The 15,343-nt window shown below is 35.9% G+C and overlaps 2 protein-coding genes across 3 annotated transcripts; one reads left to right on the top strand and one right to left on the bottom strand.

The window, feature by feature from the left end:
* Positions 1-4,274: 4,274 nt before the first annotated feature.
* Positions 4,275-6,555, top strand: LOC107420598 (protein neprosin). Its single transcript, XM_016029597.4, has 7 exons — positions 4,275-4,427; positions 4,526-4,612; positions 4,718-5,005; positions 5,309-5,470; positions 5,603-5,656; positions 5,797-5,943; positions 6,073-6,555. The coding sequence occupies exons 1-7, from the start codon at positions 4,275-4,277 to the stop codon at positions 6,454-6,456; spliced, it is 1,275 nt and encodes a 424-aa protein (XP_015885083.3). The 3' UTR covers positions 6,457-6,555.
* Positions 6,556-7,432: 877 nt separating this feature from the next.
* On the bottom strand, positions 7,433-13,385 carry LOC107420622 (protein EARLY FLOWERING 3). 2 transcript variants are annotated; one of them, XM_025074587.3, is made up of 5 exons: positions 12,424-13,385; positions 11,016-11,899; positions 10,022-10,117; positions 8,760-8,811; positions 7,433-8,676 (listed from the first exon to the last, which is right to left on the bottom strand). In XM_025074587.3, the coding sequence occupies exons 1-5, from the start codon at positions 12,637-12,639 to the stop codon at positions 7,660-7,662; spliced, it is 2,265 nt and encodes a 754-aa protein (XP_024930355.1). In that variant the 5' UTR covers positions 12,640-13,385; the 3' UTR covers positions 7,433-7,659. The 2 variants fall into 2 exon arrangements, with proteins under 2 accessions (XP_024930355.1, XP_015885102.1); XM_016029616.4 differs by lacking the exon at positions 10,022-10,117 and having other exon boundaries at positions 12,424-13,383.
* Positions 13,386-15,343: the final 1,958 nt, after the last annotated feature.

The raw sequence follows: 15,343 nt of genomic DNA, 5'->3' as shown, positions 1-15,343 counted from the left end.
CTAGAATCTGATTAGATATAGTAACTGTGGTTCGAGGATGGGTGTCAAATCAATGTTAGGGAGTCTGATAGCTGAACTAGGGGGAGACCTCTTTCGGTTGGGTGTTGCGGGTCGGTCGTTAATGCTTTTCCTTTGTCTTCCAATTGATTCTGAGTAGCTTTATCAAGATCAGAAGTGAATTGTGCAAAGGCTTCTAACTCTGTGAATTGCGGAGTTGAATTTGTTAATTCTCGAATACAAAGATAACAAATGGGCTACATCAAATTGGCATGCCCAGTAACCCATGTGTGGTATTTGAAACATCTTCCTCCATTTTTTCCTAAAGCAGGGGTAAGGCTTAATTAATGGGTAGTCTAAAAACAAAATAGGCTTCTCCTCAAAGGAAGTCATATGCTCTTAAGTGTGGTGTCTTCCTAACTGATAGCAAGCTTATGCGTAACTGATAGCTAGTAAGTCTTGATCGAACTATAGCTAGCTGAAAAAGTGGTGTAAGAGGCGGCCCGGAAATAAAAGAAAGTAAAGAAGGTAATCAAGGCAAGGCAGTCAGCTCCTAAAAAAGCCTATTCGGCTTGGCTTAGCTATCGCTCATGACTTGTATTGTAGTCGTAGTCTTGTAGTCGGCCCGGAATGCCTTTGTAGTCTTTCTAATGCGAATGCCTTCTTCTTTCACTCATTTTCTTTTAGTTGCAGTAGCTGGCACAGCATGATGTTGAAATTGTTGAATCGGAAATGAGTTGGAAAGGAGTGAGTGGAGCCCAACTCCAACTATTTTTCGTAAGTAAGGTGAGGTACTTCTTTCGATTTGAATAGGGGTAGTCCTTTTTTTGGTTGAAGTAGCCCGAAAAGGACATTATATGGACTGGATTAAAAGGGTCAGTCATCCTAAAATTAGGATTCATTTCTTGTCACAAATAGTCACTTGTAGCATACCATATCTCAATAGATTGTCTTATCGTCAGTTATAAAATGCTAAAAGGCTCTTTATAAACTACCTTAGGATTTAGAAAAGAAGATATAGCTAGAAGAGTCAAGTGCTGACGCATTCGCTCATTTTAAACGATGTAAAAAGGCCTCCCTTTTCTCAGTATCTATATCTCATTGAATATTTTATGGATTTCATGGTTTTTATTATCTTTCATATTCGAAACTTCAATCACATACCGCGCTTGCTTTTGTTTTTCTATCTGCTGTTGGTGATTAAGTCAGTTAAAAAAACTCGGTTGTTGGAGACAGAGCTGCTCTCTTTTCATGAATCCAACTAACATAGGGGAAAGATCTTGACTATTTAAGGGATCCTATATTCGATTAACTCTTACACTATATGAATAGTTTTTCTGTAGCAGAAGCCCTTTTGAAAGAAGCTATTCAGGAACAGATGGAATGCAATTGGCTATAAAGGATTCTACTTCTAGAGTCATCCCAGATGAGAGGCGGGTCCAATTGTGTTACTAGAAGTCTAGTCTCTCTTAGGTCCAGTTTCGATTTCGAACTAGCTTACTTTACTTAATAGGCCGGAAACCTTAGAAAGTCAGCGAACAGCGGTTCTTCTATGTAGGTATGGTGTTCCCCCCTTGACTCTCCTAATGTCGAGCTAAGTGACTTCGTAACCTTTACGACAGATTCCCTTCACCAAGCCATCACCAGAAAGAAGTTATTATCCCTTGGTGTGAAGTTAGAAAGCATATGATAGGTGGTAACTATCTTGTACGGGGGGGGTAATCGGCGTAGAATACATATATCAAATTTCCTTGAGTTTTCAATAACTAAAGCGCTAACGAGAAAGAAAACGGATGCGCTAGGTTTGATGGTCGTATAATTCCGAAGCGGAAAGTCATCTACTTTGCATGCCAGTTTGATGTATCCCATTTGATATCTTCGTATCCAAGAATTAACAAATTCAACTCAATATAGAAGAAATAGTTGAGGAATTACTAAAGATGGGACTACATGGTTGCATTCAATCCTCAAAAAAGAGGATTTGATTGAGTTGCCATCTATTTGAACACCCTTTCTTTGAACCTTGTCAATGCTCGAACTTGAATGCCTTTCAACAACATAAGGGAAGGGGGGATCCAATTGCTGGCTCTGAATAACCAGCCAAGCAATAAGTTCAATTCTTCCATAACATAACGGGGCGGGGTTTCGTGCGAGCCGAGTGAGATAGGTGCATCACTTGAGGAAGAATCTCCCATAAGGTAAACACACCCTAATATTAGGGTGAAATCTAACATTAGAAAAAAAAAATATGATAGTGGGCAAATATTAAGTAAAGTTGGAGGTGCTTTTGTTTTTGAAACATGCGGTTTGTCCATGATAATGATTATCATTTTTTTTTTTCCCGTTCTCTCAACCTAGAAAATTTATAAACAAAAGTTGCAAATACGATATTGGTGTTTTTGGTTTAGCAGAAAAGCTTCTTCATATGATGATGGCAACCCAATGGCGTTAATGAGTAGATTGATTCATTTTTTTAGGTATTTATTGATAGACACATGGCATTATTGTAATGGCTATATGTACCATTTAAGATTCCATGTCAATACACATTGTATATTGAATAATTTCTCATAATTTCGTTTTCACAAACAAATGCTTACCATTAATATATATGATGATGGAATTTAGTGTAGGTTTATGTTGTTGTACCCTAGAGCACAATCATTCAAGGTGTTAGTCAAGAATGATTGTTGTTGGTTCTTGGTTCTTGATTTTGTTTTTTTGGGTTTGTTAAGGTTTTGTTTCTGGTTTTAATGGAGGTTTAGGGTTCTTGAGAAGGTTGTTAGCTTTTATGAAGAAGAAGAAAACAAATGTAGTAGTTGAGAGAGAGAGAGAGAGAGAGAGAGAGAGCCAAAATTGTTGTTTTTTCAAAATTTTTGAATATTACTTCCTCAACGTTTTCATTACAATTTTCATATTTTTAAATACATAAAAAAGACAATAAGACATGCTGCCATATTGAGCAATAAATACAAAAGAATTAAAAGTAACCAACCAAGACAAATTACCTCAACTAACTCTAATCAATGTGCTGGGCATGCAAGAAACCTTCTTTAATGGGCAGTTCAGCTTGTCTGAGGCATTTAAATTTGAGAACCAGCTCCATTTGACTTGAAAATTGGAGGGAAGCCTTATTGAATATTAAACTGTGTTCTAGCCAAAAATCAAATAAAACAAAGTCCATTTACCCATTCAAAAATAATCAAACCCGAGGCAGTTTTGTCCAGATTTCTGGGCAACAAAACTGCACAAGGGTCAGATTGTTTAGGGCTTAACTCAGCCTTCCCAGCTCCAAATTGGGCCATTATTTTTTCTGCTGCTTCCTCTACCTTTCTAGTTTATTATATCCAAAATTAAGATCCAAATCCCAAACCTTCATCAAACGGAATCCAAGGAAGTGGACTTATGTTGCTAGAAATACAATTCCAGCAACTAGACAAAAAGGCCCTAAGCTTTAGTTAATTGAGCTTAGGGCATTACAAAAAGGATATTGTTCTTAAACATTACAAGATAAAATAAAATGCATAAACATAAATAATGTTTGGTCTTTGATGTTGCAAAATAAAGAGTGTAAGTATAACCGAACTACCTTGCACATTGTAGCAAGATCACCACATTTCAACATATGAAAACTCAGTTTTTATATAATAAGATGAACTAACTTATATATTTTTCAGATTTAGATATATTATAATAAAAATATAATAAAGAAGTAGCCTAAAAATTTATTTTGAATCAAAAAGTTTATCCAAAATATAAAATCGAAGAGATTTCCTTTTTGAACATTAAACATTAATACATAATCATGCATTAGTTGGCGAATAATTAGTTTTGCTAAGAAGGAGAAATGTGTAGATTTTACTTTCCCTAAACTGACAGCTTTTCTAACACTGGGGTGGAGTATCCAAACTGGACGTTTGCCTATAAAAACTGGCTTTGCCACTAGCGAAGAAACAGCCTATAATTTATAAAGCAACAAAATGTTTCTAATACAGACAATATATTCTGGAACTACACTAGGAAAATCATTTATTGTGTTCATTTGGTTGGCTTATATAACAAATCGAATCGTACTAAGAAAAGGAAGGAAAAGCGGAGTGCCATGGGAGCCTAATCAGCCTCAACAAACTTGGATGAGTGTTAATAGGGAGTAACTTAAGTTGTTCCTATATATGAAAATTGGGCTACGTAATTTTTTTTTATCATCATCATTCTCTGCTACAAATTAAGACCTAGAAATTCTCTTTCTTGGTGTGCTTGGTTGCGTGGTTGTGGTAATGGCAAAATGTACTACTACTTTAACGATTTTGTTGGCAATGATTTTGATTGTTTTGAGTGATGATGTCGAGGCTAATAAAGCTACGGAAACTTCTTTGGATATTGATACTAAGTTGAAGTTGCTCAATAAACCTGCAGTCAAGAGCATTAAGGTAAGCTTTTTCCAAAATAATAATAATAATAATGATAATTAATAATAATTATCTGTATACATATATTTTTATAAAATATTGGTTTAAGCTTATTACAGAGTGAAGATGGAGATATTATTGACTGCGTTGACATCTATAAACAACCTGCTTTTGATCATCCGGCATTGCGAAACCATACAATTCAGGTGCGTTAATATATATATATATATATATTTCATTATCATCTCAAGTTAATATATTAAACCGGTAAAGTTTAGTGCAATTACGTTTGTTAAATTTGTGAAATGCAGATGAGGCCCAGTTTTCACGTAAAATCAGAGACTTCCAGTACCAAAAACAAGACTTCTCATAAGCAAGCTGTATCTCAAACTTGGCAAAAAAGTGGACGCTGTCCGAATGGGACAGTTCCTATTCGCAGAATTCGTAGGGAAGATTTACTGAGAGCTTCTTCTCTTGAAAACTTTGGTAAAAAAGCACCGCATTTTTCCCACAAAAACAACGCTACGTATCTACTACCAAACAACGCGGTCTACATTAACAACACCAATGTCTCTATCCCTACACTACCCAATCGCTCTGTAAGTGAAACTGGTACATTAAAACGATATTGTGTATTATTTCCTTTTTGTCGTGCGCATAACTGTATATATAAATTAATTTACCAAAAAATAAAAATAAAAAATAAAAAACCTCTTTAGATAAATTAATTTATGGTAGATAATTATTATCATTTCAGTTTTTCACACTTTCTTTCCTTAAATAAGCAGTACCTTTTTAGGAAAGAAAGCATTAATTTTTTACAACATAATTCTGTGAGGTTGTTTTTATTGTTTTAACCATGCGAGATTTGAATAAATATTGTTTTGTTGGAAATGGAGCAGGCTGCTACTTTAGTAACATTAGGATACAGTTATATAGGTGCTTCTGGATCATTAAATCTTTGGCATCCGAATGTTCAATCAGCAGACGACTACACCACTGCTCAAATATGGCTTAAGCATGGTCCTGGAGATAACTTTGAAGCAATTGAGTCAGGCTATGTGGTTAGTTCGTTAAGCAAAAATTATACGTACTTGGGAGTTTTTTTTATTCCATTTATTATCAAATTTCAATGTATATAGATTATCAATTTGCTAGTAATTTTTTTTATGCTTTTTCCCTTTTTTAATTGCCAGGTAAATCCAAAGTTATACGGAGATACACTCACAAGGCTTTTCGCATATTGGACTGTAAGTATAGTTTATACCAAAAGAAATGTGTATTTTTATATGTTTAGATGTTTGTGGTTTTAGAACATTAATTTAAAGTCGGTCCAACTTAATTTCCCTTCTTTTTTTAATGTCTTCCTCTTCTTTTTTATATTATATAGGTGGATGCTTACAGGTCAACCGGTTGCTTTGACCTGACATGCACAGGGTTTGTCCAAACAGGGATAGGAATAGCCCTTGGTGCATCCCTTGGACCATGGTCAGTTGACATGGGAGCCCAATATGAAGTCCCAGTTAGCATCAATCTGGTTGGTATAGCCAATGATGATGATGATAATAATTATTGTTCCTCTTTTAACATTTTTCCCTGAGGTTCAGATAGATTTTACGTCGGTGCTTTGAATGAAAACTGAAAAAATGAATTGGAATTTTCGCAGGACCCAAACACAGGCAACTGGTGGCTTAAAGTGGGTGAAAACGTCGTCGTAGGATATTGGCCCACAGCTCTTTTCAATTATATGAAAGGCAGCGCGGAGATAGTGGAATGGGGTGGTCAAGTTTATAGCCCAAACGTCAAGAAAACACCTCATACGACAACGACGATGGGGAGTGGAAATTACGCGTCGTCCCTCCAAGGTGCGGCATGTTACATAAAGAACGTGAGGATTGTGGACTATTCGTTGTCGTCCAAGTACCCGCAATGGGTGGGCACTTGGGCCGACGAACCCTACTGCTATTCTGCCTATAACTACATGGAGGCTTATGGGGTTGAACCCGTTTTTTACTTCGGAGGGCCTGGTCGAAATCCTAACTGCCCTTAGAACCCTCCAATATTGTTTGAACCTCTTATATATTTTCCTGCCCTTTTTGTTGAAATAAAAGAACCTATTTTTCTTTTTCTTTTTCTTTTTCTTTTTTTTTTTTAAAAAAAAACAATATGAAAGATAGTGTTTGTTCATTCTAAATTAATAAGATAGTATTTGTAAACCGAATATCAAAAATGTCAGCGAATCATAATCTAGCTTGGCGGAAAAAAATATCACCATCTTTCCATATAAAAGTCACCTAAACAAATTCAGAGCCAGAGCCTGCAAGGAACAGCATCTCACTTTACCTTTTTCTTGCATATGCAAAAAGTTAAGAACCACATATTGGCATATTAGCCTATCAAGCAATGACATTATTTACCCTTGTCTTTTTTTACATATATATTTATATATGAAAAAAAAAAAAGGGGAAGAAGAAGAAGAAGGTAATGACCCATCTACACCACTATAGTACTACTGCTCTTTACCAAGGGATTATAGGAAATAAGCTTAAAAACAACTTTCAAGACACGACAAAGTGGATCTCAAACTTAGGAGCCGCAAATACTAACCTCGAAAGCATATATTGACTAGCCCCCATTTTTGTTTCCCAAAAACCGAAAAAAAGTAATTGCAGATTAATATTTTAAGAGGCTAATGGTAATGATAACGAACACAAATTCTATATTTTATGAAACCATTGTGCTTAGTTTTTGTCCTCCGTTGTACATACACTCGAAAGAGAAGATTTTGCCTTGCGTAGCACAAGGGTTAACCTTGAACGAACCCACAATGCAAGCGCAAGCTTTGAAAATTCTTGTGCTGAATGAGATCAATTCGAATACATACCAAACAGAACATGTTTAATAAGCCTTCCGAGAGTCTCGTGGAATAGTATGAAACCAACACCAAATGTACAAAAGGTGAAAATTTTACTCTTCTTCCGAAAGCAAGCCTTGCCGTCACAGCCCCAAAAAAACAAACACAGAAATTGAAAGAAACGTCATATATTCATATTACATTGACCAGTTATGATCTACTAGAAATATGTACATATGAATATACTACAATTACGTCAACAAAAAGAAAAAAAGGAAAAGGGAAACTTGTTACAAAATATACTGCCCATTACAGATAACAGAGGATATGATCAAGTCCCATTCGAACTTAGATGAGCCGAAAGATCATTTATCAGCCAACGATCAATAAAGTTTTGAGCTAGACAGAGTCAAACTGTTTTCTCTCCTCTTGTATGGATTGAAAAATTCGAGCAGCTGATTCAGTTGCAGATCTAGGATTGTGCGGTACAACCCTGATCACCCGGGTAGGCAGGTCCGTACCATGTGGCTGAGGAGCTCCCTCTGGAGCTGCTGGAGCTGTAGGGAAGAGTTGAAGAGCATCCCTTCCTTCAGCATTGCTATGCACCTTGACTCCTTGTACTCTCTCCCCAGGGCTACTAGCAGTACTTCCTTGTAACTCGCTTCCTTTAGATGCCAGAGATCTCACACTCTGGGGTACATTCTTCTGGGTCGGCACATTACATGAGCTCTGCTGCTGCATGTTAAAGTTAGCTCCAGCTTCTGAAACCTGACCATGTTGGTTATGTGAACCAGGTCCAGGACACCCATCCATTTGTTCAACAGCAGAACCTGGCATGACTGGATTACCAACAGGCATGCCATACGGAGGAAAGTAAGCATGAACAACAGGAGGACTGCCAGGAATGATTCCCATTCCATGATGATGAGAAGATGGAACTCCATAGGATGAATTCATGAAGTTCCCTGATACGGGAGTTGAGTTGAAAGGTGGTCCACAAACTGCTCCCATAAATGCAGGTCCTGGATATGGCTTATAGACAAGTCCTTCAGAAGGAGACATTACAGGAATCAACCATTGCTGCCCTGCTGATTGATGGAAACACCAAGGACCCATTTTATTATCAGTTGCCACAGGTGCTGGCTGCGGATTCCCAAAATATCGACCATAGTTTGAAGGCTGGCTACCAATTTTCACAGAAGAAAGAGATGTTTTGGCAACTGCATTTTCTGCTGAACACTCCATTTTATGGCTTGTCTTCTCAGAATCATCTTTGTGATTAACAATTTGCGGGAGTGGCTTCACAACATACTGTGATGGAAGTTTCTTTGACAGAGAACCCGTTAAAGAAGATTTTCCTAAGAAAGCACTATCTTCAAGCAAGAGATGTGGTGATGCAGCAATAAGTTGTTGAACCTATCAAAATGTCAAGACTTAAGCTAATTCATGTAAATAAATAAAAATCCTACACCATTTGACAAAAGGGTAGACCATCTTACCTTTATCAGTCTATGCAACTCAAATACTTGAATAGCAAACACTCTTTGCTGACTGTAGAGAATAAAAGGAGTTGGATCAAGAGAAAAAAATAATAATAATAATAATAAATAAATAAAATTGCATAATTTTCACAAATGAAGCTTTGATAAACAAAAAACCAGATGAACATGACACAAGAAAGTCAATAGGATATAATGCAGAAATCAGGCACTTAGTAACATTTATTAGGAAAGGGACCACCATTTATAGCAAAACCATCTCTAGTAGGAAATAACAATTCAAGGTGTGATAGTAACTGGGTTGATATAATGTTCAATCAATAACATATCCCCTACATATTCTCAGGCCTCTTGCTTATTGGATGCATCATTTTGGTCTATAACAATTGTAAGTGTCCTGCAGAAAATTTAGGTTGTTCCTAAAAACTTAGGGAACAAGGTGCATTAATCAGGAAGCATCTGCAGATCCATGCTACCAAAGCCTCAAACTTTATCCAACTCGACATGCCACCTACCTCATACTAACAAAAATTTTAGCAATAAAGACCAAAGTTTATATTAGATTATACTATAAATAGCACGCGTTTTCATTCAATAACGTACAAGGGAGAAAAATATCATACCTGTAGCTTGAAAGGTTTCTCATTAATAACTACTAGCCATAAGTATATCTTAAGTCTCTCCAGAGAAATGAACTAGATTCAAAAGCTTAATGGAATGTACAGATTTTAGCACATAATCAGCATATAGATTAAAAATTACACAAGTCTTCTTACTATCAACTGAATTGCATCACAATATGTTAATCATTGTTATCATGAAGTGTACAAGTAATTGTAAGTAATCAGACAATATCTGCACTACAACTTAGACAAGAAATGCGACACAAAGCTCTAGAATTCACCTTTCCAAGCATACAGCTTTACTCAATAGCAAGAAATTGCATCCAGTCATATTAAAATAACCAAGAAATACAACACTTACAAAAAAAATGTATAAAAAGAGCACAAAAACAAAAATACTTCAACATTGTAAATTCCTCAACACAAGATAACAAGACGTGATAAAACATTCTCCTCATCATATCACCCACCACCACTTCCACAATGTCAAATAAACTCCGAGATCCGCCCATAAAAGCCCAATGGGTATTCCTTCATCACTTGTTTCTTATTGCTCCTAGGCCTCGAGTTCCAAGAAAGGAAAAAGGTCCCAGTGGTCAAGGGGAAACCAAGCATTAACCAACTGAGAGAGGAATATACCCGAGAAGTAGAGGCAATAGGGCTATGAACAATGAGATGATCCACTGTCTCAGAGGTCGCCTTGCACAAAGTAACTTTATTAAGATGTACATCTCCCTGCCGTAAGATGATCCAGTATCCATGGTTTAAACCAAGGGCCTTGAAGACATAAAAACTTTAGAAGGGACCCCAAGACATAGAGTATGAGCTCTCACCTTCCTCAAAGCCATATTCACATTAGCAGGCATTTTATACTCCCAGTGGTTAGATTCCTCGGTGCATTAAGTACTCCAATGCAACTTAAAAGGTCAGGACTAGAATGTTTTACTAAAATTCTTTTCTTCTTTTTTTCTTTTCTATCAAAATAAATAAATAGGCCTAAGAAATATTTCTCAGGTAGAAGGGTATTGTAAAAAGAAATATTTTAGAGGTAGAAGCTACTATAAAATTTCCAGCATGTAAACTATAATGCCCTCCAACTTAAAAAATTAAAAAAGAACAATAAAAAGGTTTAAGAAATGCAGACTGATGTTTGAATGTTTCTACCAATGTCAAAATTAAACACAGAATAAACATGTGGAAGAAAACTACTAAAAAATTTGTTAAATTTATGATGAAAAAAGGTAAGAATAATATCAAGTTCTTGAGAAATTATTGTTCCCAAAGACTTTTGTCTCACAAAGCATTTAGCTTTGCAGAAGCAGAGAACATTAAATTCTTGATATCATTTCAAAGCAACCAGATTTATCCTCCAACCCATAGGGATGAAAGAAAATATGTTAATACTTTGAAATATACAGTTTTCTAATCTTATGCTGATAACGAAAGTATGGTAAATATTCAGTCAATGGGAGATGTCATGATGTTAAGCACTTAACAATCTCCATTAGTCACATAAATATACATTATCACTATTTAAAAAAAAAAATTGAAAAAAAATATCACATGAAAACAAAAAAACTGAGCAACAAGAGACAACCAATTAAGCAGCAACTAGAGAGAAAAAAATACTTACTTGACAATCGCTCTTCTAGCTTTCCAAAAATGTTTTTGACCTATTATTCCTACAACATCATCGGGAGAGATATCCAAATCTACCATAGAATCAACCATTGAGGTCTCAGAAACATCATCACTTTTATCTACAGTCTCAATGTGTAATGAAATACATGTTCTTTCTCCAATACATTCACTGTCATTATCATGCACATTGGGACTGTTATGAACACCCTCAGATGGAGAATCACTTATTTCCTGGGAGGCAGTTCCATTCTCTTTATCCCTTGTAGACTCAACAAGACCATCAGCCAGCCCCAAGCTGTCTAGTCGTGACTCAGCTCTAGACTCTTGTTGTAAGCAAGCATCACTGTCAGGTAACCTGCTAAAATTATGCACAGGGTCTCTCCTGCACTCTTGATTCGGAGATGCTCTGGCTTCCTTGGCAGAAGCATCATTCTTTTCTCGGGTCGAGTGATTTGTGGCAGATTTTCCAGAAAGGTCCGTACCTTGGCCACCCACTATTGGGGTCTCTACACTCTCAGTATGCACTTCTTCTCTTGAACTGTGAGACACTGAATGAAATTGTTCTGGATCCTTGTCAAAAACACTTTGGCCGCCTTTCATTGGATGTTCAGAATGAGTGGGGCCAACAGGAGCAAGTTTTTCCTTGTCAAAACCATTATGAAATTTACCAAGGCTCTGACCAACCCTAGATTGAACAAATACAGGAACCATGAAATCATCTTCATCTCCAACCCTCTTTCTTTGTTCAAGCTGTGCCAACGGAGAACTCCCCTTTGCTCCATCCGACCGGGGAGCATGGAACTTCTCGGCCTGATATGTAGACGGTGATGGATTTAAGGGACGAGGAAAGAGCAAATTCCTTTCAAGGCCGCTTCCCTGCAAAATGAAATGCCCCAGAAAGTAAGGAATTAATCATTTTCCCTACCATAAACACGCCCCTACAGACATACGCACCATGCACTTACGTTATAAAAAAATACATAAAGTATGACTTGTACAACAGACAGCTCATGTAAACTTCCAGAAAACTGGGAAACCACCATCACAGTATAGAGAAGCAAACAAAAAATTATAATACTTAAAGCTAAATAAACCCTTATATTTTCTCATTCAAACGTATAATTGATATAGACACCTATCTACCTTGTTTTTGTCAGTTAATACAAAAACTTGGCCCAATCTCTAAAGAAAATAAATTATATCCCTTCGTGAACTAACAAGAATAACAGCAAGTTCATCCAATAGAAACTTATCTAAAAATACCACTATCAACCAAAGAATTCATCAAAGGCAAATTAAAGTCAGGAATATAATAACTCCCCCAAAAACAATTCGAAGCCAAAATGAGTAGCCCACAAAATCATAATCATGAAAACACGTATATGAAATTATAAATTTACCTGGCTTGAGGATGATAAGGGAACCAGATTGCTAGTATTGTTGGGGTTAAGAGGAAGGACCCCAGGATTGAACCTCTGAGACGGGATACAGAGCTGTTCATAAAGGGCCATCTTATTCCTCGGAGGAGCTCTAGGCCCTCCTTTCTCCGTATCATTAACATGGAGTCTTGGGAACATAGGTCCCATGATCTTCTCCTCATCTTTCCCTCTCTTCATCTTCGTTCCTTCTAATTTAATACAACCCCTTTAATACAAAAGCTAATTCTTACTTGAAAAAAAAATCAGCCAAAAACTCCATGACCCAGAACTCTAAACCGATGCCACCACCAGAAACAAAAAATAATTCAAATCCAATATACCTCAAACGGCTAAAATGGCGACGACCCAAATTCAAACCAGGTATCCAATAAAATTCTCAAGCAGCCAAACCAAACCGTTCTCCTTCTTCTTCTTCTTCAAAGTACATAAATTCCTAAATAACACCAGAAGCAATCTGGCCTAACCTACAAAAACTTGAAGCTCGTCAAACCTAAAACAGAAGCAAAAGCCACCTGAAGCTTCCAAAACCAAAAATCGATTCTCGAAATTAGGCAAACCCAGATGACAAAATCAGTTTTTTTGGGCTCTTCATTAATATTTTTTTTTTTTTTTAAGCCTTGGAAAATGAGGGACTTCCCTAGAACTCAGGTTCTATTTTGGGGTGGAAAGGTGCTTTGTAGCTAAAACTGATTGAAGAAATAACAATAAAGAGCTTTGAGTTGTGGGGAAAAAGTGACAAGGATAGGAATTTGAAAGAACAGCAAAACAGGATAGGCAGCTGAGAGAGAGAGAGAATAGATTCGAGAAGAGAAAAAGATTGGGAAATTTGGGGTGGGCTTATTAGGGATTCCTCAGAAAGATCGTCCTCTGAGAAAAGGGAAAAGGAAAAGTGCAGACTTGTGGACCCACTTTGGACGGAACTGGAAGCACCTTTTAGATTATAAAAAATAGACCTGGATTTGTTGGCAACCATCTGTTTTTTACACTTTTCTTTATTAACATATTACATCTTATCTGGTAATAACTTAAAAATATATTATTACCATTTTCAGTCTGCTTCATTGTGCAACAACCCAATATCTTCGATATTTTTTAGCTTTTAAAATGTCTTTCAGTAATCAAACATTTTTTTTTTTATTTCTGTTGATGGTTATGTCAAGCAAAAAAAACAAAAAAAAAATAAAAGAATAAAAAGTTTGACCAAAAAAAAAAGAAAAAGGAAAATTTAAAAAAAAAAATGCTACCCACCATAATTTCTGAAAAGAAGCACATGTTAGTATTTTTTGTTGGCGAAAAAAATAAATAAATAAATATGCTTAGGTGCCACGTCAATCGGGAGATTTTCGCCGGAGAGCAGTGTCTCAAATTCAAAAAAAAAAAGGATCTGCGAATAGTGAGGACTGGAGAAGAAAATGGATTGGTTTTTAATCTGTTTTGCATAATACCATTCACTTTTGTTTTTGCACATTTAACATTTTATATCCGTAAGTCACTGTGTGAAGTTACAGGCTTAATCTTTTTTTACATCCGAAATTTTTGTTTTCGTTGCACTCATAAAAAACAGGTGTGATTGGGATTGTAAAAGAAACAGCCTGACCCATGTGAATTATTCAAAGCCATTCGATCTATCCCTGCACTTTTTGGTCGTACGTGTAACTACATCCAACTGCCACGTATCTTGCACTATTTTTGGGAGGGAAGTGGAGAACAGCTTGAGTCACACGAGTGAGTATTCGTTTGGTAAAATCCGGCCACGTCGCAATCGATGACCTTAATCTCATCTATAATGGAAATAACAACTTGGGCCAATCGCCTACTATTGTTACTATTTCTTTTGCATTTAAAGAGAAAAGAACACAAAAGTGCGAAATTATATGATTGCAATTGATTTTTTTTACCAAATCATCTGCCAATAAGTGTATCGTAACAAAATCAAAACGGATTTTTTTTTTTTTTTTGACTAGCAAAATCCAGCAATTGAATCCAGTTGTACATGTTTATTTATAATGAGTTTTCATGCTTCGAGAATGTGTTTTTTTTTTTTTTTTCCCTCTTTTTTTCTTTGTTGTATGTGGGTTAGAACTTTTAATATGGAGGTACTTGCGGTGACGCTTTAAAAGTGGGTTTAATAAAGAGAAATAAAATGATCCTTTTATAGGATTATTTAAAAAGGATTTTTAAGGAGTAAAAACAAACTGAATTTTAAGAATTTTTTTTTTCTTTGGGTCTGAACTAATTTGCTAGACAAGATTACTGGCTAGTTTTTTTAATATTGCTTGCTTGCTAAGTGTTTTTAGAGTAAGGTTTTTCAAAAATTAAAGATTACTGGCATGCCAAAAGTGATCCATTCTGTACACTTCCTTGCTTACGCTTATGCCACTAAACAGACAGGTGCCGGAACCCGGAACCCGGAACCGAAAGTCACCATTCTGGTACGCGGTACGGTTCAAATGTAATAAGTAACGTAAGCATCTTTTACAGGTCACAATCCAAGCCTGAAGCTTATCTATTACAATTTAGTTTTATTTTTTGTTTTTCCAAGGAAGACATTAGATTACAAAGAACGTCATAATTTCTAAGTCTAGCAAAAAGAAGATATTTCAGAATATGACAGTAAGCGGCCAGACTAATTCGTTAAATTTAATGAGCAGTTGATTCCCAATCTCGTGTTGGAATCGGGATTTTTTTTTTAGAATAATTAGGAATTAAAATTAGACATATATAAATAATAAATAATACTGAAAAAATTTTTAATAGATCCATTCAATATGCACTTGTTGAATATGAAATTTTGAATTTAACAAATCATAATTGTAACAGTATAAGAATATAACTAAGGAAAATGCTTTACAAACTATAACATGATATTTGATAATTATAT

This window comes from Ziziphus jujuba, chromosome 5, assembly GCF_031755915.1.
Source record: "Ziziphus jujuba cultivar Dongzao chromosome 5, ASM3175591v1".
In the NCBI taxonomy this organism is placed as follows: domain Eukaryota; kingdom Viridiplantae; phylum Streptophyta; class Magnoliopsida; order Rosales; family Rhamnaceae; genus Ziziphus; species Ziziphus jujuba.
This window is presented reverse-complemented; position numbering and strand designations above follow the sequence as displayed.

Excerpts from the sequence above, each read along its gene's own strand:
- LOC107420598 (XM_016029597.4), top strand. The coding sequence starts at position 4,275 with ATGGCAAAATGTACTACTACTTTAACGATTTTGTTGGCAATGATTTTG. Across the intron at positions 5,471-5,602 it reads CAATTGAGTCAGGCTATGTG|GTAAATCCAAAGTTATACGG; the intron begins GTTAGTTCGTTA and ends TTTAATTGCCAG. Across the intron at positions 5,944-6,072 it reads TCCCAGTTAGCATCAATCTG|GACCCAAACACAGGCAACTG; the intron begins GTTGGTATAGCC and ends GAATTTTCGCAG.
- LOC107420622 (XM_025074587.3), bottom strand. The coding sequence starts at position 12,639 with ATGAAGAGAGGGAAAGATGAGGAGAAGATCATGGGACCTATGTTCCCA. Across the intron at positions 8,812-10,021 it reads CTATTGCCTCTACTTCTCGG|TCAGCAAAGAGTGTTTGCTA; the intron begins GTATATTCCTCT and ends TATTCTCTACAG. Across the intron at positions 8,677-8,759 it reads AGTTGCATAGACTGATAAAG|GTTCAACAACTTATTGCTGC; the intron begins GTAAGATGGTCT and ends ACATTTTGATAG.